This window comes from Mytilus californianus, unplaced genomic scaffold (genome assembly GCF_021869535.1).
Source record: "Mytilus californianus isolate M0D057914Y unplaced genomic scaffold, xbMytCali1.0.p SCAF_24, whole genome shotgun sequence".
NCBI classification, from domain to species: Eukaryota; Metazoa; Mollusca; class Bivalvia; order Mytilida; family Mytilidae; genus Mytilus; species Mytilus californianus.
Genome location: NW_026262673.1, coordinates 2,834,624 through 2,861,227, shown reverse-complemented (window position 1 = coordinate 2,861,227; position 26,604 = coordinate 2,834,624). Strand labels below are relative to the sequence as shown.

The window sequence follows — 26,604 nt, the reverse complement described above, 5'->3', positions numbered from 1 at the left end:
GGGTCGAGCTCACCTGCCATATTCAAAATATACAAACTCATATGTTTGTCATATCAAACAAGTGATATATATAGCACTAAAGGACAACCACTGAATTACATGGTCTTGACTTGGAACAGGCACATACAGAATGTGGCTGGGTTAAGCATGATTGGTGGCGCAAAACCTTCTCCGTAACTTAGGACAGTGGTGTAACAGTTCAACATGACAACACACTATAAAAATCAGTTGAATCATATCTTGATCTTTTTCTTGATATAGAAACAGGCGGACCACTTCAAACTGTAATATATGACAAACGTGTTGATTCTATCTTTCCAATTGTCTATTATTTATCACCAGTAGCAAAGGTCTGGAAAGGAGGGACGAATGATACCAGAGGGACAGTCAAACTCATAGATCGAAAATAAACTGACAACGCCATGGCCAAAAATAAAAAGACAAATAATAGTACAGATGACACAACATAGAAAACTAAAGACTAAGCAACACGAACCCCACCAAAAACTGGGGGTGATCTCAGGTGCTCCGGAAGTCTAATTCGGTAGGTTCACACTGTACGGACTTCATTTTACAGGTTTTTCTTCTTACACATTTACTGATCCAACAAAGTTATGAGGAAGAACGACTGAAATCGAAATTACATAAGTTTTACCGTCACCTTAACGAATAGGTTGACCGATACAATGTGTTAGTGTCTCAATGCGCTAACTACCTGTTTTCGCGGTCTTGAATCTTTAGGTATCATTTAAGTTGTCTGATCTGCTATTTTAAACATTGTGTTCTTTTACCGTTTTTGACATTTTGTCTGAGTATGTTTTTATAGCAAGAAACGCTATCCTATCTATGCACCCAGTCTCGCTCCTTAAGCATTTCGCCTTTAATGTTGATGGTATTAATTTTTGTTTGCTTACCTACTAATTTGTCATAATTGTATATAAATTCCTTTTTATACAGAGAAAAAGTACAAAAGAGGGCCATTTCGCAAAGAATGCGCGCTCTCGGAATATTTCCAGGCGCAGTTGTTACACGAGGCACGGACTGGAACTATGACAAAGACGACGGTTAGTAGCATTTGCATTTCCAAGTAGAAAAGTAAGAAGTATATTATTTCTTTTCTTCGGATGTGACCTAACAAATTAAATTTATCTTTATATTATGTACTGACATGAGCAACAGGATCTGCCTACCCTTTTCGAGCATCTTGGATCACTCCAGTTTTTTGTGGAGTTCGTGTTGCTCAGTCTTTAGTTTTCTGTTGTGTTTTGTGTACTATTGTTTGTCCGTTTGTCTTTCTCTTTTTTAGCCATGGCGTTGTCAGTTTATTTTCGAATTATGAATGTGAATGTACCTTTGGTATCTTTCGCCTCTTTTTTAATTGTTGATCATCATTTTGTCAAAGTGTTGTAGCCATTGATCAATACTGTATGAGAATTAATCATTTTATGAGAAACTTATGCTAATGTTTCAAAGAGGGCACTGGAGGTAAAAGTACATTGGCAATTAAGTTATTGCACTTAATCTAAAGGCTGTAATTTCTAGATGTGGTTGAATTTTCCTACGGACACCTTTTCTTTTCTCAAACATTTTATCATTTTTTGTCTTATCAAGCAAAAAAATCATTGAATATTTGGAATATTTAAAACGAAATACATACCTATTAAACTTGTTTTATGTACAAAGGTGGTCCTGGTTCAAAAGGAACAGTCACTGAACTAAAAAACTACAAAACAGATACTGGTGCACGTAATGCTGTCCATGTGAAATGGACAAATGGAAAAACTTGTGAATATCGGGTCGGAGCAAGTGGTAAAGTGGACCTAAAATATGTTGAACCAGGCGTGGGAACAGACTACTACAGAGACCATCTCTATATTCCTGGTAAATAACGGCACACTTTGTTTGTATATATTTGTATTTACAAATAACTTAAGCGGGAGGTTTGGTTAGCCATTTAACCAGGTTCAACCCACCATTTTTTTCTTAAAAAGTCCTGTACCAAGTCAGAAATATGGCAGTTGTTATCAAATAGTTCGTTTCTATGTATGTTGGCGTTTGTTTTTGTAGAAGTTCAGTGTTTATGTTGTTCCGTTGTTTTCCTCTTATAGGTAATGTTTTTCGCTCGGTTTTGGTTTGTGACCCGGATTTGTTTCAGTTAAATCGATTTATCACTATTGAACAGCGGTATACTACTGTTGCCTTTATTTACATTCTAAAAATTACAAATTAATATTAGATCAACATGTCATGTCTTCTGTTTGAGTAGTTATAGTTGTTTTGCTTTGTTGTTTTTCGTGAATTTTTGGTTTTTGATTGACCATTGTATCTATTCCATCTTGTAAGAGAATATTGATGTGTTATCTGATCAAATGGAACTAATCGTTATTCTCTGAGTTTTATTTTAATAAAGTGTTTAGTTCAGCATATATTGGATTGTTTTACCGAAAGAACTATTAGTCCCTTTGGTATCATCAGATAAGGCAGTGTTTCAGTACATGTCGATTTATAACAACCTCTCCCAACTCCCTCATTCAATATTTAACTTGGCTAAATGTGGCTCTTTTATTGTTCCATTAAGTCATATTGTTAACAATGTTTCTGTGCATTTATACTTTCCTGGCTTTTCACAATTTTCTTTTAAGCATTTTTGATGAAGGAAAATCCAGAAAGGCGCACAAAACGTATAAAGTATTATTTCTATGAACTGGGTAATACAAAATGCATGATGGATCAAACTGTCATGACACTCTTATAACGTGATAAACTCTTGTCGAGAAATCTTTAAAATCAGTTAACAAAATTATAAGACTGCCAGTCAACAGATTGGTTATATAATGAAGTATTTGCAGATTCATCACAAAGGTAAACAAGAGAATACAGTTTTATAGGCGACAAACCAAAGTCAAAACAAGAAGAAATGGGCTTTTTGGAGAAAAATTTAGACGAGGCTGACAACCCAGGTCTTGATTCTGTCTTGCACGTGGGCGATCGTGTATGCGTATTTATCCCTTCAGAGGAACTGAAAGAAGTTCAACGCGGAAAAGGAGGATGGAGTATGCGCATGACAGAAGTTAGTTTAAATTAGGACGAAAAATCTTGGAGGTTTTCTACTAATGTTTGTTGAATGTACCCTTTAAATATCATATAATCTTCGGTTGATTGGTTATTTGAGGTAATTTGAGGAACATTACACCTATCACTTTAGGCAATATCAAGAACACGTCAATCAAAATAAATTAAACAAAAGTCATTAATAAGTTTGACAAATTCAATAGCAAACAAAAAAGGAATAGAGAAATAAATTCAAAGTAATATTTGACAGGTCTACGGGCTTATTTTGTTTCGTGAGAATCACATTACCCCATTTTTCAAGTCTCCTGACATCCATCTGAAAAGTATTTTACTTCATTGATATACCTATCAGCCTTTTAACATTTATAACTCATGTTTTTCAATAGACGATTGGTTACTACTAAAATACATATCAATGTGACAGCCACCGAACAACACATCATCTTATAAAAATCTAGAGGTCATTATACAGTCTTTTGTCAAGTATTTATATATATACAAAATGCATAGGTCTTGTCTTGTTTGTTGAGAACGTTGAGAAAGGCAAATAGTTATCAAAGGTACCAGGCTTATAATTTGATACGCCAGACGCGCGTTTCGTCTACATAAGACTCGTCAGTAACGCTCAGGTCAAAATAGTTAGAAAGCCAAACAAGTTTAAAGTTTAAGAGCATTGAGGACCCACAATTCCAAAAAGTTGTGCCAAATACGGCTAAGGTAATCTATGCCTGGGATAAGAACATCCTTAGTATTTCGAATAATTTATACTTTTGCAAACATTAAATTTATAAAAAATGAATATTAATACCGAATTCAACATATGAAGTACAAACAAGTCCCCTCAAAAGCAATATGGTTGTACAAAGATTTATTTTTCAGTGTATTGGAAGGATTGGGATAGTAAAACAAATCGAATCTAACGACATCATTGAAGTCCAGTACGATGGAATTTCATGGCAGTTTTATCAAGGCGCTGTTAGGAAAGTGAGTAAACATTAAGTGGATAAATTAGTAGAGAAATATTTTGATTTATACAATTCATTTTTCAAAGTATCAATTACATTCTAATATTTAATGGATAATAAGAAATGTTGTGTATATTCATGACAAAAAGTCTTTACATGCAACCATGGTGCAATTGCTTTTTTATGATCTTCATCTCAGAGTTAAAGTCATCACCGCTTAGAGCTAAACTTGTCAACAACACTAATCAGACGCTCAAACCTCATTGCTAAATGGCACTAACATATTTGTTTTACTACATTATATTTGATATGCAGATAACACTGCATATATATCATAAATATTACTACCAAACCACAGAAATGTATACTAGTAGCAAATAATCAGCAAATCAAAGCATATAATAGCAAAAGTTAAATGCAGACAAACATATATTCTTGCAATAACAAAAAAAAAAAGAAAAGAATTTGAAGCATACCTATATTTCAAAAGGTATGCAAAAAATATAAATTTTAAAGTATAGAAAAATAAAAATAAGTTGGACAACTCACTAAGATTTCGAGGAGGAACAGTGACACGAGCTATCCCAAATTCATAACCAAACTTTTTAAGCGGACCAAAGATATTTCTTTCCTCATCTTATCGTCATGCCATTTTCAAGTTTGGTCCCCGTAGGTACATATGAGTGTAGCACAAAGATAGTTGTCTCTACCCTGGGAATATCAGCTTTGTAGTCGTTTCTGAAGGAGAAACTACAGTTTATAATTGCTCTACTTTCATGTGAATAAAGTGATCATTGTTAATTAACGATTGTATATTCCTCTATTGCTTCTAATGTTTTAACTTGATACTTCTGAATTAGTTAAAGGCTATTTGCAAGTGGTAAACTGTTAGACAGTCGTTAAAATTTGATATTATAAGTGAATAGTAATGGTAAGTCTACCTAATTTTGTTAGGTGGTTACCTATCTTTGATTACCGTTTACTGTCTGGATACAGTTTTGCAAATGTTAAAGATATGAGCATCAAAGTGTAGTTGGTAATCAATGGCTACATCAAGTTTTTCTCAATGTTTAAAATTACCATCTAAACTAAACATGCTAAACAAAATATCTAATTTTCAGTCTTCTTGCCAATTGATTTTGCCTAAAACTTGTCAGGGTTGATCTTCACATTATTTAACATTAACTAAATAATAAGATTTTTTTCTTTCGTATTTACAACAGTGTTTATATTGGAATATGAATAATAACAAAGTATTATCATTTGCATAATTATATAATGAGCAGCTTGACACAAAATATCGTTCAAGAAAATATTAAAAAGTATTTGTCCTAATGTAGACATGTACATTGAAGACTGACTGACCTATTTGTGGGGTAATATGTGCAAATTACAGCGTTGAAGAAGAGGGAATCTAATAAATAATAATAAAAAAATATGCATCACAATATGTACATATACGTAGATGAAAACACCAGTTTAATGAAATAAAGAAATATATTTAAAGGTTTATAATATCAAGCCGGGTGACACAGTTAAGATACTACCAGGTGAAAAAGTCGTTGAATTGTTGCAGCGAGGTCATGGTGGATGGGAAGATGCTATGAAAAAGGTATATCATGACACATTTCTCACCCTTAGTGAGTTTAATTATATATATTTCCATAAGTTGGAAACATTTTTATCCTGTTAATATGTTCATCAGTGGTTGGTTTTTAGATTCAGTTTCAAAGGTTGAATATCCTTTTGGTATGTTTCGCATCACTTTAACAGTATGCAAATAATTTCTTTTGCTTTAAAACTCTGTTTTATCTGTGTAAATGGTCTACAATAATAAAGAAACTACTTGAGATCCCGCTAACATGTTTAACCCAGCCACATTCTGTATGTATGTGCCTGTCCCAAGTCAGGAGCCTGTAATTCATTGGTTGTCGTTTGTTTATGTGTTACATATTTGTTTCTCGTTCATTTTTTGTACATAAATTAGGCCTGGGGTTTTCTCGTTTGAATTGTTTTACATTGTCATTTCGAGGCCTTTTATAGCTGACTGTGCGGTATGGGCTTTGCTCATTGTTGAAGGCCTTACGGTGACCTATAGTTGTTAATGTCTGTGTCATTTGGTCTCTTGTGGAGAGTTATCTCATTGGCAATCATACCGCTTCTTCTTTTTTATATGTCAGTGATTTTTAAAACTTTAGCTCCAGGACTACCCTTTTAATTAGTATGTTGCTCTTGAGTTTAACACATATTTTGATATGCTTTGTCTTGAGGAGATAAGATGTTGCTGGAATATCTTTCAGAGTCACATCTTTTCTTGACATGGTGTATTTTTGGGTTTAACACATTGTAAAGACACTTGTCTAAAGTTGTGTTGTGTTCTAATAGTTATCAAAGGTACCAGGCTTATAATATGATACGCCAGACGCACTTTTCGTCTGCATAAGACTAATCAGTGACGCTCAGATCAAAATTGTTAAAAAGTCAAACAAGTATAAAGTTGAAGAGCATTTAAGACCAAAAATTCCAAAAAGTTGTGCCAAATACGGCTAAGGTAATCTATGCCTGGGATAAGAAAATCCTTAGTATTTCGAATAATTCATAATTTTTGCAAACAATAAATTAATAAAAATGACCATATAATTGATATTCATGTCAACATCGAAGTGCTGACTACTGGGCTGGTGATATCCTCGGGGACGAAACGTCCACCAGCAGTTGCATCGACCCAGTTGTGTAAATAGTTATCAAAGGTACCAGGCCTATAATTTGATATGCCAGACGCGCGTTTCGTCTGCACAAGACTCATCAGTGACGCTCAGATCAAAATTGTTAAAAAGCCAAACAATTATAAAGTTACAGAGCATTGAAGACCAAAAATTCTTTTATCTAAATCGACGTCCATTTACTAACGGAAAAATATTCATTCATTCATACGTTTTACGTTAACCTTAGGAGTAAATATACTGAAATTTCTAAACCCTAAAACTAAACAGATAGAAAGATGACATGACATGATCCTTTTACAAGAGAGTACACATTAACATATTATTACTTTATTAGTCTTTGTGCTTTTATGTTCCTTTTTGTCGTATGTCTGTTGACACGAATCGGTATTATGCATTCAGAGGTGCGATTCGGACGCAAGAAGTTTTTACAGTGTTGATTACCTTTGTAATTATTTTGTAATTCATTTGTACTGTATACAAAAAACTGTGTGTACTGTCAACTACAAAAACGTTTTTGTTGGCGTATTTTGTAGATACATTTGTATGTTTATTTGAAATTTTAGTCAGTTGTGTTGTATATCTGTGATGTTAGTTTACTTAGCTTTGGCTGTTGGATCCCAATTATTGTCTCATTTAACTTTGATCTCTGTTTGTATTGCTTATCCAAGTGTGTCATTATAACGGAACTATAAACAACTGTCTTACAGCAGGGAGGTTAAGCTAGTTATAAACCAGGTCTAATCGGAAAATGACTGTACCAAGTCAGGAATATAACGGTTGTTTTCCATTCGTTCCATCCGTTGGTTGAGAAAGTCTAGCATTTGATTTTGTCAGTTTTTATAGACTTCACTTTTGAATTCACCTTGAAGTTTGATATTTGTATCATACTTTTTTTTCCAAATGTATTTTATTGTGTTTTAGATTTTTGTTTCATTGTCTTGTTCTGCAGACGTAAGAGAAGACAACCCCATAAATCAGACTTCTAATATATATACTATATATAATAAGTCTTATTGAGAAAAATTGAAACGACAATAATTACAAATTCAAATGTTATAGGCATGTGGGAAAATAGGAAAAGTTGAGAAAATAGACGGCGATGGTGACGTTGTTGTACAGTTTGGACAGCAAGTCTGGGTCTATAGTCCTGCTTGCCTTATTCCTGCACCAGGTCAGAAGGTCCATAATCTGGAATTGGTACAGACCGAAATGAAACCAAAAGCAAAAGAAGGTTATTATTAAAACATAAATAAATAAAGCAACAGCAGTCTACCGATTTTCAAATCTCACGCATCGAATAAGACGTAAATCAAAGTTACAAACACAAAAACTGAGGGAATCGTATTAACTCACAAAGGAACTGCGTAAGCGTCTCTTGCTAAGCATGCATCCCCGCCAATCCACACTCAGTCAAGAATTCCCAATCAGAAATAGGACAAAATCGAAACATTGCAGATTATAGGACTTCTCTTATAAAAAGATTATATTAAGATTTAAGACTGCTGGTGTGTTAAGACACAGAAATATGGTTCAGTTGCCTTATTCGTTATGATGACCGTAAAACATGTGTCGATTTTGTCGTTCTTTCTCATAACTCTTTTTGATCGGTTTTTGTGTTAAGAACACATCCTTACTAATGAACTTTGTATGAAGTAAACATGCATGAGATTAACGTATCAAATGATATATTATTCGATAGAGGGAATGTAACTGCTTTGAAATGGGAACTTGTAGATTGGGAAGTTGAAATCATCAAGTTCGACATAAAAATTAAGTTTGAAGTAGTTGATCTGTGGAATGAGGTGGTTGACTTAACAATTTACAGGCAATTAAATTTATTTCTAACAGTTTTATAATGTAAGAATATATATGTGGTTGGCTCTAAACAAGTATGGTTAGTTCGTCTTATTAGAAAATGAGGTGTGTAACTTTCCTTTTATTTTTGTAGTATTATTTCTATGGTTTTAATAACTGTCTAAACCTTTGCTTATATCAGAAAGTACAAGAAATGACTTATCCGACAGCCTTGCCAGACTTGTTGCACACATGGTAATCCTGGGTCATCAACAAAGGATGCAAACTATTGGACCAGAGCAGATGGTGCAAGCTGTAGTAAAAGGCGATATCGCTTCTGTTCAGCAATATATCAAACTGAAGAAAGATTTGGTAATAGTTCCATTCGATGCAAATAAACTTAAACAAATAGATAGACAACACCATGACGACAAAATAAAATAAGAACAAAACATAGGACGTAATATAGTCCATGAAACACCAAATAATAAACGAAAGGTGGTCTTCAACACAGAGAAAAAATCCCGCACCCGGAGACGGGCTTCAGCTGGTTCATAAACAATAATGTATACTTGTTCAGAGAAAATGGACGTCACACTAAACTCCGAAACATATAAATGAACTAAAATAGAAAAAAACAAGACTAACAAAGGCCAGACGCTCCAGACTTGGGACAGGCGCAAAATGTTTTGTGAGATCTCAACCCTCCCCCTTTACCTCAAGCCAATGTAGAATAAACAAACACACAGAAATACACAGAGTAAAACTCAGTTTAAAAGAAGTCCGAGTCCGAAGTCAGAATAGGAAATAGAAGAAACTAAGCAAAATGACAATGATACATAAATTAACAAAGGACGACAAGCAGTTACTGACATGCCAGCTCCAGACCTCAATTTAACTGATTAAAGATTATGTCTTTACCATATGAAGATCAAGCAAAATCCCTCCCGTTAAGGATTTGGTATCATACCATCATAAAATATATGAGAAGAACATAACCCGTATCATCCTGGGTTTAGAATACATGTGTTTATTTCCGATGCAAAGACTCTATGAGTGAATTAATATTAATTCCAAAATATGTCATCTTTAATGTCCTTACAACAGTATCGTGACTATATCCCTTCTGAATAAGTCTGATTGAAGGTTTGGTTAGCTTTTGAGGTGAATGACGACATTTTTTTGCTTTGCTTAGAACTGTATTACATCGACATATCCGTGAAAATTTACCGTCCAGCCAAAAAAAAAAAAAACCTGCTCTATATTGTCTTTGGAAAGTATTCCATTTGTTTACAGAGTTAGGTGAATTTAATTTGTCGGATTCACAAGAATAATGATAAGACGTAAATTCCTGTCGGTCTTTTTTAAAATTGAGGAAAATGATTCTTTATAGAGACAGCTGAGCGCCACACAAAAAAAGCTGTTTTCGCAATATGCCTAACTAAGAAATTTAGTAGTAGCAGTTTTTGAGCAAAGTTGAAATACAGTTTTTGCTACACTTTAACGGCTGTTTTCTGTTTTACGCCCACCGAAATTATATTTGTATTTTTTTTTTTTACACATTTACACTTTTCCTTGGTACAATGCATAATGATAAACAGGTTATGGATATTTATATATTCTAATCACAGAAACTATAAACAGTTATAGCCTAGTCGACAGCAGATTTACTACAAATAAAAAAATACAGCATCATAATTGAATTAAAATTAGATCATTTGAATACGTTAAAACATTTAAAGGTTAACTGCAAGTTCAAAGAACTGACACCTTTGATGTTTGCAAGTCATGGAGGACATTTGTCTATAGTTAAGCTATTATTAGACAACGGAGCAAACTTGGAAACTCTTTCTGAGGACAGTAATACAACGCTCCTCATAGCTGCAGCCGGGTATGTATAATTGCTTATACGACGATCATCATAGCTGCAGCAGGGTATGCATTAATACTGATAAACAATTATCAGATGTCAATTTACCCACAATTTGAATTCTCACACTAATCCATGCATCAGTGTGCTATACTTTACCAGGAGAAAGGGGACTACAATTGTGCTAACAAATATGAAAACGTGATATATTTATGAGGTATCTTGGCAGAGAATAGCATACAGTAAATCTAATGATAAAATTTACAATGAAAAGTCTTTTTAAATTCCGACAACAAAGACATTTACTTCATCTCATCTAATATATTTGTAAGGAGTAAGTTTTAGGATCCAACAGCAAAAACAATCAACCTTTTCCATATATAATTAAGCGTATGTATTAGTTTTATATATTCAAATATAAGTGGGATCAGTTCACTTCAATTAAACATTTAAAAGCAACAGCCAATTCAAGCAATTTTCAAACCAAATCTACATATACTGAACAGAACTGTCATGATTTTGATAAAGCTGACAATAATCATTTCAGGAAAAAAGAAGCAATTGCGTTATATTTACTGCAGAGAGGAGCATCTGTCAAAGTAATAGGGAGACATAAGCGCACTGTCGCTCACCATGCAAGTTACTTTGGAATGAACGAGCTTCTAAGAGCTACCTTACAAAAGGGTATTAACCCTAATCTGCAGGTTAGTCTATACTTTCATTGGTTTGTATTGAATACTCTATTTCTTCAAATCAAAAACCTAGTTATAACTCACCCGACATATGTTGATTTATGGGCATACAATGCCATAACCAGTTAATTGGTGTACCGGTAGCTTAATTTATGCGGTATTGATTATTTATCGTTTGGTTTAGCAGAGGTGTGTTTATTTTCTTTACCAATTAGGATTGTGTTTGCCACTCTGGTATTTTCGTAAAAAGAGGTATTGCATCATTTCGTATTTCTTTCTGTTTTGCGGGAAAACGTTTCGACACTGAGGATATCATCAGCTCAGTAGTCAATAGTTTTTTTTTTCACTTAAAATATAATGGATATGTTTATTGTCGTTAAGTTACTTAGATTTCCTACCCAGTCATAGATTGTCTTACTCGTATTTGGCGCTATGTCGATTTTTGGGTTTTTTTCTGCTCTTCGTATTTAGTTTGGCCTTTCAACTATTTTTCTTTAAAGGTCACGGGTGCCACATATTGGAGCAGGATCTGCTTACCCTTTCGGAGACCTGAAATCACCCCCAGTTTTAGTGGGGATCGTGTTGCTCATTCTTATTTTATTCTATGTTGTGTTCTTCAATTTATTTGTATTGTAGTCCTGTCATGTAATGTTATCATTTTAGTGTTATATTCTACATTGCAATTAAAGCGGGAGGTTTGGCTAGCTACAAAACCAGGTTCAACCCACCATTTTTTCTTAAAATGTCCTGTACCAAGTCAGGAAAATGGCTATTGGTATCTTATAGTTCGTTTCTGTGTGTGTTGCATTTTAGTGTTTCTGTTGTGTCTTTGTTCTCTTATATTTGATATGTTTCCCTCAGTTTTAGTATGTAACCCGGATTTGTTTTTTCTCAATCGATTTATGAATTTCGAACAGCGGTATACTACTGTTGCCTTTATTTGTGTACTATTGTTTGTCTGTTTGTCTTTTTTTTCAGCCATGTCGCTGTCAGTTTATTTTCGTCTTATGAGTTTGAATGTCCCTTTGGTATCTTTCGTCTCTCCTTTTCTTCCACTGATGAGTCGTGTGTTGACGAAACGCGTGTCTTGCATATCAAATTATAAACCTGTCCTCTTTAATGAGGTTTGTGTTTTAACGGTTCTTTAATTCTTTAATGGATATCAGTATATAAAACTTATTTAGAAGTTGTAATGTACTTGTAAGTTGTTGTATGAGAAACGGGTTTACGCGACCTAAATTTTATAGCAAAATAAAATCCTTGTAAACTCATTACTTCTCTCATGTACGAAGCTGAAGAGCATTTCGACAAAAAAAAATCAAAGAGTGCTAAACACTAGTAAAACTTCGATTTTGGCATTTCTACAGTGAAAATGATAAATTAACAATACATTAAATGAGATATTTTTCAGCATACATATAGTAATTACATGTATTTTTTGAAGTGAAGACGTTCCATAATTTTGTTATTCATGCTATTTGACATTTAGGATGTAGAAGGTGACACACCAATGCATGATGCAATTGCAGCAGGAAACGACAAAGCAGTAGAATTATTACTTGCTATTCCATCAATCAATCTGACACTTCGTAACAACAAAGATTTTAATCTACTAATTTTTGCTGCATTCAAGGGAAATGATAAGTATGTACTAAAATGTTAAGTTTTATCTTTTATTGGTATTATGGTGTTTAAAATAAACTTCTTACAATACTCTAAATAAAGATTAGGAAACTGAAACTAATCGCTTGGTTTAATTGAATTTGAGTTGGAATCTCAATAACGTATTTATCCATACACAAATGTTCGTCTTAATAATCCCACACTTTTGACAACAGAGGGTTTAAGTCGTAAAAAAGATTCTCAAATACATACGCCCTGAAAAAAAACTGTGCCGCTGCTGGTTGACTACCAGACCAATGGAATCTAATGATCACAGTCCTTCAGTACTGGAATTTTAAATATAATAAATATTGTTTGCAAATGTCAAGTTTCATAAAATAGTGTATATGTGCTATAAACTTAGATTGCAAATCCCCCACACAGAGTAAAGATAGACGAACTCAGCTATTCTACAAATATTTATGATTGTGTCAATCAAACTTGTGTATTGTTGATTTCAGTTTGAATTCCTCCTGATTGAACAATTTTTCTTTTTTAGATTTGGTAATCAATTAAGTATGTGTAAAGTGTACCTAAATGTAAACGTATCAGCAGTCAATCTCTTTGTTAAGGAAGTAGGGCTTATTTACCCTTATTTACTAAAAAGTAACTGCAATAAGAAAATAATTGAATTACCTTTTATGCAAAATTTTATCTTGAAGTGCGACAGAAAAACTGTTAGAAAAATCCCCAGAGCTCTCTAAAACTACGAAAAAAAATGGATTTTCGGCCCTGCATGTTGCTGCTATCAATGATCATCAAGATGTCGCAGAAACTCTTTTAACAAAGGTAAAGTTATGTTTTTCGAAAAAAAGCTCGTACTAAAGGTCAGCCAAGGAGATTAACTGTCATTATTGTTTCTGAAGTAAAAATGTATCATTTGAATCAAGCATTTTAAAATTTTTCAAGATGTTATTTTCTTGTTAAACACCAGAAACTATCCATAAAGAAAAATGATATACATATATATCTAAAACTAGTACGACTAATTAAAATATAGGAAATGAAGATATTGTTTTATTTGTTTTTATTTAAGTAGTTCTTTTTTGAAAATGCTTTAGGCTGACACGGACATAAATCTTAAGAATGAAGGAGGGTTAACTCCTCTTCACGTTGCATGTCATGAAGCATATTTTGAAATGGTTGAGCTGCTAATTGAAAACGGTAAGTGCGCATTTTCCTTTCAGCACCAATCATTTAAATGAATAATATATCCTTAAAGTCTGCACTGACAAATAAATTATCAAATATACCTTAAAAGGACTTTTATAGTTGACATCTTTACTCTATTCCTTAACTGACACGTGTCTTAAGGCTCTTTCTCTGCTGATGTGAATTTTTTATTCGGTACTTAAATGTTTTATTATGGAAATCATTTTTCCCACGAGTCTTTTATGTTAGAAATGGGTATTCTCCTGTTGAAAGCTGTTTTAATGTCTTGTTTCGCTTTATAGTATAACACGAATTATATAATTCTTAATTCTTGCAGGAGATTCAAAAATTGAAAAGAAATGATCTTTTTAGATACCTGTATAGTCGTATGATCTGTAATTCAGCCTATTGTGTCATACTACCGATTTTAAAATGTTGATTATGTATTAATTTGCGTGGCGTGTGATTAATCCAAGGAGGGAGACGCTACCCATGATGATGTATCCGGTCTCGCTCTTTTTAGAGATTTAGTGATTCCTTCAATTTTTGTGCAACATTGATTTGTCTCTTCTGAATCGATTAACGAGATTTTAACATCGCCGAACCTCTGTCAACTTAATTCTATCCTTGATTTTTTTTTATTGATATGCAATTGTCAATGATTTGATGCAAAGCGTTTTCGGATAGCATAATTTCATCCCCGGATTTCGATTGTGTTCGTGTGGTTGGTTTTTATGTTATTTGTTCATTTGTCGTTTTTATTTTTGCTGTGAGTTACTATTGGATAAGTGTTATGCTTTATTGTTCCTTCATATCCTCTCATTATTTTTCTAATCTCTCTGACTAAACGGTGCTTACAATATGAACATTTGATAAGAAATGAAAGATATGGTATGAATGCGTTGCCTGATTGCTTGTTTGATTAACTCCAGTACCAAATATTGCATGCATGTTCAGGACACGATAAAATTAAAAATCAATACTATCGAGGAAGGTTCTGTAAAAGAGAGTCGACCGGGATGAAGGACTGGAAATTTGGAATGGGATGAAGGACTGGAAATTTGGAATGTCACTAGAAAATGAGTTTATACTGGATAGGAACATATATTTAGCCTCCCAAAAGGCCATTCACGGAACCCTCAAAGAGTGGATGAAGGGTTCTTAAAGTGCAAGGAACATGACACTCTCTATACGAAGAATCGGATTTAATGTCTCCATTCTGATTAGGCATGGCTGTGAATTTACACATCGCGCATAGCCAAACGGACACACCACCTTAAAATCGTGTTACTCCCGATCGAAAAAGGACAAATGATGACCATCCATATATACCCACGCCCACGTCAACCCTAGGGTTTGATAGTATCATTGCAATTATGATAACTTTCCATCAAAACATATTTAAAGACAAAAAAAAAATAAATACATACAATTTCTATTAAATTATTATTATTATTATTATTCAATAAAATATTGCACCAGTAGTAGATACAGAGCTTCAAGTGGGTAAGTTGTTTGTGAATTCAGGGAAATTTATTTGAATATATCGGTTATGGTCTCATTGACATTTACAACATCTTAATTCCATTTCAGCTTTGATAAAAAAAAAATCTCCTGGAAGATCATGTTGAAACTTAGGATTTGGGATATTAAGAAATGTGCCGAGCGGAGCGATGCCAAAAAAAGTATCATTCCTTTCGTGCCAAAATATTACATTTGTGTTATTGTAGGGGGAATCGTAGGGTGTAGGTTACTGATTACGCATCTCCATGTCATTAAGGACAATTACTCATGTAAAGACATGTTGAAAATGCCACGCTTGACTCCCAAATATTATCTTATACCATTGATATAATTATATATTTGCTCAATCATGAGTTTAACAATTAATCATATTAGAAACAGCTATCAATATTAAAAGTGTTTTTATTATATAAAAAAGAGTATAGTTAGAAAAGCTCCCAGGAAACCTGCAAAAACTAAGACAGCACACCATCAATCCCTAATATTTTCGTTCTTCATGTTTAAAAAACAAACAGAAGAAGGTATTGACTTATATTAAACAAATATTGAAATGAAGTTTGAAGCCAGAAATGATGACACAACATAGATAAAAATGACATCTGAATCAAGTGTTAGACACCACTGCTGACTAAAGAGTCAATTAGATACTGATTTAATGTATTCATCAAATTTGCTATTATTTGTGCACGTTTGAAATACAGAATTGCTCAAATCTTGTGAACAAATTTCGATCCCCCGTTTGAAGTATTAAAAAACTGGAAACCCCCCCCTCCTTTTACCATTTTTAAAATTTTTCAAGGCCCCTTTATTTCCCCCCCCCTTTCCAGGTCACAAATGAACAATCCCTCAAATCGGTACGAAGCATACAAACACAATTATCTCAGACTTCATTTGGAAGTTTCTCCATCGATACTGTAGTAAATAAAAAACGCTCACAACGCGATATCAGATTAGACTAACTTCTTTCAATCTACCGCCTCTCATACCTCATACATGTTATAGTCTTTTGAACCTGTTTTCGTATAAACTTATCAGACTTTTTGTTTTCAGACGCCGATGTCAATACACAGAGTAATACTGGGCATACACCTTTACATGTCACGCTTGGTGTTGAGCAACAAAAACTCCCAGGTGTAAGATATCGCTTTTTTTTGTGTTAATTTTATTTGAAAGCAAATGTTTTAAAGATATTGTTGATGATGATAAGTTGATAAAGTGTAACATTTGTTTTTGTTAGTTTTAAAGGACTTTTCCTGATTGAATTACCTGGGAGTTTTGTATTTCTGTTATTTTGTTTTCTTTGACGCTTAGTACATTATATCAATGTATTACTTTTTATTTATTAAACTTCAAGTACTAGTATTGAAAACCAAGAGTTCCCAGTATGGGAGAGGTCATATATGCCAAAAGTTTGAATAATTTAACATTCTATATACAGTACAGATAGAGATAATGATGGTATCGGTGATGTTATATGTCAACACAAAAGCACCAACAACTGTTATTCCACCAGTACTGGAATCAGCCCCGTGGTGTACAAAATCACAAAGATACGAAGACTGAAATTTGATAGGACAAACGTGCAGTTCGTCTTCATCAGACTCAACAGTTACGATCGAATCAAAATATTTGAAAGGCCAAAAGTACGGAGCTCATGAGCACTGGAAACTGTATTGCTGATCATCGGAATCATTTGCATAGATTACTCCTAAAACTCTTTTGGCACAAAAAAAAATAACGCTGTCATTTGACAACGTATCCTAAGTAAAAGCAAGCAAGAAAAATGACTGAGGGGAATACTGCTTTCTTATGTGCTACAGGACATATTTCATCTTTAATGTTTCAACGCCAAACGTACCATTCTACCAACATACAGCTGTTAGCATTAAATATCACAATTTGTAGAAGTAAAGAGAGAAGATAAAACCACATTCGCAAAAATGTTATCTGTTTATTTAGAGGTTAAAAATGAGCGGACATTCTTTTTCATACTTGAACATTATCAATTCATTTATAATTGGCATAAAGGTATAAATATTACTTGATCGTAAGTTTTAATAAACTTAACATTTTTGTTGTGAAGCTGTTAGGATTAATGTTGAGTCGACCAAATGACGAGAGCGAACGGGTGAAAATCGCCTGTTTGTTAATCGACAACGATGCTGACACTACAATCAAAGATAATACAGGGAAAACCCCCCTTCAAATATGCAAAAGTCCGAGAGTACGGGACGGAGTTCTTAACTTCATAAAGCGAATGTAAGTGCATTATTATATAACAGACGATCATATACACATAAATGTTCTTCAGTTGCTAAATAAATACCAGTTACACATATAAAATTAAAAAAAGGATAATAATTAAATGTTGTCACTTGAAAAGAGAAAATTATTAATGTTATCAGCCATTTCAATCTGATTTTAACAGTTCGTTAATACTTTGAGCTGTTTCCCCACTGTCCCTTGTTCGGGGAAGGTTTAACACCCAATACTATGTTTAACCCCTTATTCTATATAAGTCAAGAGCATGTAATTCAGTTGTTGATGTTCGTTGCTGTCTGTCATATTAGTTTTCGTGTATTGTTTTGTCATAAATCAGGCCGTTGGTTTTTGTTTATGTTGTTTTACATTTTGTTATATCATGGTCTCTTATATGTGACTGCAGGTTTAATTTTGTGCATTGTTAAAGGCCGTATATTGCTTGAGCTTTGCTTAAATCTGTGTTATTTGGACTGTGATGGGTCGTTTCGCATTGATAATCATATTTAATTTATTTAGAGTTACTACATCGTGTTACCTCCGCCATGACAAAAACAAAAATGACAATCTACAAAACACAACAACGAAAACTAAATACTGAGCAAAACGAACTACACCAACAACCGGGACTGATCTGAGAGCTCCAAAAGGGTAAGGAGATTCAGCTCCAAAAAATGAAAACAACTCTTTATAAGCATCCGAAGCGCTTTTCTGGATTATCCTCCATCAGGAACGATCAAAGTCGAATATTTGAAAGCCAATGATGTATGAGAAACGAAACAGTTGAAGAGCTGTATGACCAAATTAACAAAATTAGAAACAATGAATCAGATGTGAATATTTGAAACGCCAAACGATATAGTTTAAAATTGAGAATAGAAATGGGGAATGTGGCAAAGAGACAACAACCCGACCATATACCAGACAACAGCCGAAGGCCACCAATAGGTCTTCAATGCAGCGAGAAACTCCCGCACCCGGAGGCGTCCTTCAGCTGGCCCCATACAAATATGTATACTAGTTTAGTGATAATGGACGTCATACTAGACTCCAAATTATACACAAGAAACTAAAATTAAAAATGATACAAGACTAACAAAGGCCAGAGGCTCCTGACTTGGGACAGGCGCAAAAATGCGGCGGGGTTAAACATGTTTATTGAGATCTCAACCCTCCCCCTATACCTCTAGCCAATGTAGAAAAAACAAACTTACAACAGTACGCACAGTAAAACTCAGTTTAAGAGAAGTCCGAGTCCGATGTCAGAACAGGAAACAAAAGAAAATAAACAAAATGACAATAATACATAAATAACAACAGACTACTAGCAGTTACTGACATGCCAGCTCCAGACCTCAATTAAACTGATTGAAAGATTATGTCTTCATCATATGAATATCAGGCACAATCCCTCCTGTTAGGGGTTAAGTATTATACCATCATAAAATATATGAGAAGAACATAACCCGTGTCATGCCAACAACTGGTTTTAGAATAAATATGTTTAATTCCGATGGAACGACCCTATAAGTGAATCAATATTAAAGCCAAAATATGCAATCTTTTATGACCTGACAACAGTATCGTAACTATATCCCTTCTTAATAAGTCTGTTTACAGGTTTTGTTAGCTTTTGAGGTGAATACTGACATTTTTGTGCTTTGTAAAGAATATTACCATAAAAGATTGTGTGTGAAATACCCAAACGTATAAGATGTCTGCATGTTGAGTTATATTTACGAATGATGTCCTTATACTGATGATAAAATTAAGTAAATGTTTTGACTAGTTAATGCAATCGAAAACCCTGGTGTAATAATTTTTCAGTAATACAAAAATTTCTCTCGCTAAAATTTAATACGTAGTTACATACACGAGCGAATCGTACAAGTTGAGATCTATAAACACCATAAGATGGTGACATGGGAACGTCACCATCTAAAAATGGATAATTAACGATAGGAAATGAAAAATCATCTCTTTTATCATAAATGTTTGTATTAAACTTTGTTTATGTGTGCATAAGTATAAAAAAAACATTCTTTTCTCGATCATAAATTTAATGACAGATTAAAAATTAAAATTCAATTTTGTTTCATTGAATATAAGCAAACGTAGACTTACATAACTTGTTAGAGGAAAATAAAACTTTGCATGGAAATTCTCTGATTTAAACAAATATTTCTCTGAATCTGACAATATCACCATCTTAGGACGTTTTTTTTTTTAACAAAAAACGGGGTCTTTTTATCAACGGTGTGAGTTTTTCTCATTGTTTAAGGCCATACGATTGCCTATAATTGCTTACATGCACTTCATTTGAACTTTGGTGGATATTTGTCTTATTGGCAATCCTACCACATCTCCTTTATTTTTATATTTATAACAATTTGCTCCTCTATTTATTGTTTCAGGCAACAAAAGAAAAGTCAGAGTGGAGCAACAGCCGCAGGTGATCCATTTTTGGCCCTTTTGTCTGCCTTGCTAGTTTTGCCCTGCATTTCATGTAACGAGAATGTTGCCAACGCAACTTTCCGTCCATGCGGTCATAAAATTGTGTGTGCTGAATGTAGCGTTCGTTTTGACGCATGTCCAAAGTGTAGAACTGGTGTTGAAGCACGAATTGATGACGGTAAGAATTACACATTTTGTTCAATCATCACTATTAAACTTTATACCTGAATTCGATTAGAATGAAGTTAATTTTGATAATGTTTTGGCAAATCATAAACACAACAGGTATTAAAATATACGGACATTTACTATCAATAGACCGTAGATAGGATACCTGCTATGTCGGGAGAATAATCGATATTTCACAATCATAATTAACATTTTAAAACCAAAGAAGCAGTGATTTGTTCGCCTACTAAAAATAATTTGGGTCATGTTGGACTGTTATATTCGATAATGAACATTTGAATATCAAAGAAAAGTTTTATTTTTTTATAACATTGTAAACCAAGGTATGTATAATTTCAAACTGAAAACCGTTCAAAGAGCATCCTTTTTCCGAATAGTCCTTATACACTTACGCCTGTTTGTAAAACACCAAAAAGTATAATTAATCTTCTTTTTATGTATTTAAAGGTTAACCCTCCGGTTTGTATAATTATTAAAGTAATTATTGAAATTGAATCAAACTTTTTTGATTTTTTTTTAAGTTCTGTTGTTCTTTTCATATTTCCAGAGGGAAGACGCATCGTATTAGAAAATCCCTGTCAGGTGCAGTAAAAACAATGGAGGATAGAATTTACCCGTCAAGACATGAAGTGAACAATATTGTTAACCTATATGTAGTTTAATGAGACTGTATTTTATATAAGTTGTCTCCCATGCATGTTATGTATATTCTTAAATCATCTTTGAATGCTTCTTAGTAAATAATATTATTCTTAACAAGGAGTAGTAGATAGCAAATTAAAACAATTGTCTAATGCGATAGCTTACTATCCCGAACGGAAGACAACTGCCATGTACTTAGTAGTCTATGTCGTAAGATCATTTGAAAAGAAATATGATTGATGGCGGTTATAAGTCATCATAATAAAGTTATAGACGTTTACTTCTAGGAATATTTATACGCTCATTTTAATAATCACTTATTATAAAATGTATTAAAACGTTAGAATTACTCATCCAAATTCATATGTAATGTTTATATATCAAAAACATGTATCTAATCTCTAATCTGTAAATGTTACTATTAACCGTATCAATTTTACAGCACAAAATGCGATCCGTTTTTTTTTAGAGAGAAACCATGTTTCTTTTGTCATGATCCAAATTTAACTTCAGTCTTGATTTAGCTATGATTGAGATGTATTTATGCTAAACGTGGCATCAATCAAGTAGACTTTACACTACAAATTAATTTGTTGTGTCCAGTATATTCCAGTTTAATCAAATGTAATTTATATTTGTATTTTATAGTATTTTGATAGTCTTAAATTGTTTAACATTTCACAGCGGTATAACATGTTACTTTAATTATTCTTCATTTAGTTTATTTATTTTGTATTTACCTTGTATCATAGTATAAATTTATTTCTTCTGTGTATGTTTTCTGGTGTTAATATGTCTTTTGATTGAGATAAGCCATTTCAATTGATATTTTATAGTGTGTCTCTCTATGTTGTGATGTTACACTATTGTTTCAGATAAGGGTGAAGGTTTGGTACCATTAAAACGTTTAAAACCGCTGCAATTGTTTGCACCTGTCCTTAATAAGGAATCTGATGTTCAGTAGTTGTCGTTTGTTGATGTGGTTCATAAGTGTTTCTCATTTTTCGTTTTTTATATAGTTTAGACCGTTGGTTTTAACGTTTGAATGGTTTTACACTAGTAATTTTTGGGGCCCTTTATGACTTGCTGTTCGGTGTGAGCCAAGGCTCCATGTTGAAGACCGTACTTTGACCTATAATGGTTTACTTTTATAAATTTTGACTTGGATAGAGAGTTGTCTCATTGGCACTCATACCACATCTTCTTATATCTAAGTCTTAATTTTTGTATCGTATAAATTGATAAAAGGAAAATTTTTGAAATGTCTAAGTGAACTTCCATATGTTTCGGTTTCAGCGTTCCTGACAAACATAAAGCCAGAAATGCGTTACGGACGCATCAAATTAATAATGTTATTTTCCTATACTATCACTGGGTCGATACCCCGAGAATATCATCAAATCAGTAGTCAGTGCATCGTAATTGACATGAATTTCAACAAAATTCATTTTTTTAATTTTCCGGTCATAAATAAAAAAAAAATATTAAGAAAATAAGGTTCCAACTGCTTCAGACAAAGTTGACCGTACATTACTTTGGCTATATTTTAGATCTCTTTTGGTCATATATTTTTTCATGTGTTAAGATCTGATCCTTGGCCTTCACATGTATGGGTTTGAGTGAATCTGATAAAAATAAATCAAGAAAAGTGCTTCGAACGCACATATTAATAGTTTATTTTCATTTGGAAGGGTTAGTAACTTCGTCTATGTTTGAGATGTTAGCTAATTTGTCTAAGTTAGATTCTTAAGAACTTCGGGAAAATGTAAAATATCATTCTCTGAACCAAATTCTATCAAAACCTTTAATTTTTCCACCCTACACCTCACCTTACCACATGAAACATTAAAACCCTGTCTTAAAGAAATAATCCACAATGCTTTCCGCCATTCAAAAAGGTACCATACGCTACAATCAATTGTGTTGGGACATAATTTTGCTTGTTTTGTAAAATATGAGCCCGAAAATAAAACATGCTACACCGAAGAACAAGAAATCAGTATGCTGGAGTTTATCATTGACAACATATTTGTTGCATTTAGAGGTCGAATGTTCTAGCAGATTAGGAAATTTTTACTGCCACAAGGAATCCGAATTTTCAAAAAAGGGCCCAAATCTTGCCTTGTCGTGTTCCTCGTGTAGGTACACACTCGTTAAAAAATCTAATTCGGTAGGTACCATATAAGAAAAAGAGGACGGTTGTCATTACGACCATAAAAACATACCCGTCGTCATCAGCCAACTCATGACTGCGACTGTAATTGTTTGAAGGGATGTTTTCCTCTTTACCACTTGTAACACTGGGTTAATAGCTTCTCTGTACCCAGCAATCCTCTTTAAAAAAAATCATGATAGGAAAAGCATGCTCTCTATCAATATATACATGTAAGAATATACAAAGACTATTTTCAACTTAAAATCAGAACAAAAATCAACTCATCAATGATTTATTCAGTTATACACAAGATAGGAATAAAAAAATAGACACCGGTGCTTCTACCATCTTTATAAACCGAACCACAGTTTATCTTAAAGTGCAAAAATTACAGACACAATATTTCCATGTTGTAGGAAAATATATAATTTATTTATTTATACCAGCTTTAGAAACAGAAAGAAAAGTCAGGCTCGCCGAGCTTTTCTCCGGTTTCTTAACGATTACAGGTATATTTCATATTTTCTTACAACGTGTGTATATTGATTTTATACTGCAGTTTAATATCAACGCTTGAGTGTTTAGTTTTTTTTTTATTATTTCCCAACCGTTGGATTTGATTTTTTAACGAAATCAACATGACTGCAACGCAGACAACGATGCGGACCCAAAATTGAACTGTTACGTGAATAGTAAATTGAATATAACAGGTCGCTCACTACAGAAGCGGAATACCAGGTATACAATATAAATGTATACTTTATGTGTATTGCCTCATGTTATCTGTCTACCTGTTTTTGTATAGTAGAAAAGTCGATTGCAGGATTAATATAAAATAAAACAAATAAAGAGAGAACAGGGATATAGTTTACTAGTTTAAAAACTACGATACAATACAACAAACCATCAACCACTAACAACTACGATACAATACAACAAACCATCAACTACTGACAACTACGATACAATACAACAAACCATCAACTACTAACAACTACGATACAATACAACAAACCATCAACTACTAACAACCTAGAAAAATCTGGGATACACACATAGGTAATCCCCAAGGATGACTGTGGTCGCCCTTGGTCTTCTTCTGAACAGGGGTAGAATTTTAACAAAGTTGGGACATTCGTTTGACTGTGCAAGATGTACAAGTACGCATCAAAATATCCCCGACATTCATTCTGGAATGCCTCTATTACAGGGCCTACCTATTGTACTTATTATTTATTTGTTTTCGTCCTGAACATGAATATTTTTTACTGGACGTTGAGTAACCGACAATCGATCAATCAAACACACACAGATAAACAAGAAAGAACAACACATAGACAAGATAGCCTGACTTGGTCACACGATGTGGTAGGTTTATACTAATTTAACGTACAACACATGGTCCATATAGCCTGACTTGGTCACAAGATGTGGTAGGGTTATTCCAATATAACGTACAACACATAGTCTAGATAGCATGACTTGGTTCAAGACATGGTGAGTTTATATCAATTTAACGTACAACAGATAGTCCAGATAGCCTGACTTGGTCACAAGATGTGGTAGGTTTATACTAATTTAACGTACAACACATAGTTCAGATAGCCTGACGTGGTCACAAGATGTGGTAGGTTTATACCAATTTAACGTACAACACATAGTTCAGGTAGCCTGACGTGGTCACAAGATGTGGTAGGTTTATACCAATTTAAGTGCACAGAAATCTTTGCCTATCTATACGATATGTCGTAAAACACACAATGAGAAACATTTGCAGTGCAGCTTTTAGGATGATTACTTAATTGAACATAGGATAAACAAGAAAAGAAAAATGTGTCTGAGGACACGAATGCCCCCAGCTCAAGCTTGCTTGTTTTGGTTCTGAGAAAGGTGTATAAGTTTCATAAAATATGCGAAAGGCATACTTAAGTTACACTTAGGAAACGAAAAAAAATAGGAATTTTCAAGGTTAAAAAGGGCCATAACTCTAGAACGGTAAGTGACTTAGTGTCCAAATTCGAACTCTCTCTCTGCGAGTTTTGGTTCTTAGCATTGTGTATGAGTTTAATTAACTTTAAATGGGGCAGACTTAGGTAAAAGTGCGGAAACGAAACAATTTTCAATTTTCCAAGTTATAGAGAGGCATAACTCTAGAACGGTTAGTGACTCACTGCCGAAATTCGAGCTCTGTATGCTAGTTTTAATTCTTAGCATTGTGTATGAGTTTCATGAGAATATACATGAGTCAAATGTAATTGATTACATTATATAACTTTTATCTAAAATAACCATAATTACCTTGGATGACATTGTATACTGAGATATTGACAAAATTTTGTGAAATATTTATCCTCGCATAAAAAACCTTTATTGAGTGGATAAATGTGTTTTTCATTTTTTTAATATAAACATTAGGAAATAAAACAAGAACAGATTGCCATTGCACTGTTTGATAGCATTCCCTGTAAAAGCAATACCATTGTCTAATTAACACTAACATTATCTAATTAATCATAAGCCTATTGCATATTTTCAATTTACAAACAAAAACTGAACATTACATCCACTTCATTTGAACTTTGCTGGATAGTTGTTTCATTGGCAATCATACCACATCTCCTTATGTTTATATACAATGACTAATTAAAGACCCTGTAGCTTTTTATCTGTTTGAGTGAATACATGTGTTTTTCATTTTTTTAATTATAAACATGTTATTAGGAAATAAAACAAGAACAGCGTGCCATTGCACTGTTTGATAGCATTCCCTGTAAAATCAATACCATTGTCTAATTAACACTAACATTATCTAATTAATCCTAAGCCTAGTGCATATTTTCAATTTAGAAACAAAAACTGAACATTACATCCACTTCATTTGCACTTTGGTGGGTATTTGTTTTATTGGCAATCATACTACATCTCCTTATGTTTATATATAGTGACTAATTAATGACCATGTAGCTTTTTATCTGTTTACATTTACTTTTATTTACATTTTTTACATGTGTAAATTATCACCTAAAATTTTATGAAAAACAATAGGTGACCTTGGGAAATAAAAACAGATTATATTAATTGCTCGAATCAATAAAGTTATTAGTTTATTTTCATACTTTACATCGATGAATTAAATATTTTAATATTGGTTATTTAAAAAACACATTAAAATTTGTATGGAAAGCAACATATATACAAATTATGAACACAAGAATTTAGTTTTAAATTCCAATATTGATTAGGTGTGCTAATTTATGTTAATAATCAAATTCAAAATTGGAACCGAAACCCTACATACATGTTATATGCTGTTGAATGTCCTTGTAATTATATTGTGTAAACCCCAAAATGAAAATATGGAAAGGTTATTCATTAAGTGAACTGTTTTAAAAATAAATGGAATATTTACACTTAACATGGTTATATTAAATCTAAAATTGTTATATTA

General features: G+C 33.2%; 1 protein-coding gene across 1 annotated transcript; it reads left to right on the top strand.

Annotated features, from left to right (window-relative positions):
• Window positions 1–2,861: 2,861 nt before the first annotated feature.
• Window positions 2,862–21,776, top strand: LOC127732402 (E3 ubiquitin-protein ligase MIB2-like). Its single transcript, XM_052241444.1, has 14 exons — window positions 2,862–3,070; window positions 3,952–4,056; window positions 5,545–5,649; window positions 7,823–7,994; window positions 8,760–8,929; window positions 10,300–10,448; window positions 10,975–11,131; window positions 12,609–12,763; window positions 13,444–13,570; window positions 13,843–13,945; window positions 16,508–16,590; window positions 17,541–17,716; window positions 20,131–20,348; window positions 20,907–21,776. Exons 1-14 carry the CDS (start codon window positions 2,918–2,920, stop codon window positions 20,948–20,950), a joined length of 1,917 nt encoding a protein of 638 aa, XP_052097404.1. The 5' UTR covers window positions 2,862–2,917; the 3' UTR covers window positions 20,951–21,776.
• Window positions 21,777–26,604: the final 4,828 nt, after the last annotated feature.

Bases quoted from the DNA above. Each gene is read 5' to 3' on its own strand.
- LOC127732402 (XM_052241444.1), top strand. From the start codon at position 2,918: ATGGGCTTTTTGGAGAAAAATTTAGACGAGGCTGACAACCCAGGTCTT. The intron at 13,946-16,507 runs GTAAGTGCGCAT...TTTTGTTTTCAG, and splicing joins TGAGCTGCTAATTGAAAACG to ACGCCGATGTCAATACACAG. The intron at 20,349-20,906 runs GTAAGAATTACA...TCATATTTCCAG, and splicing joins TGAAGCACGAATTGATGACG to AGGGAAGACGCATCGTATTA.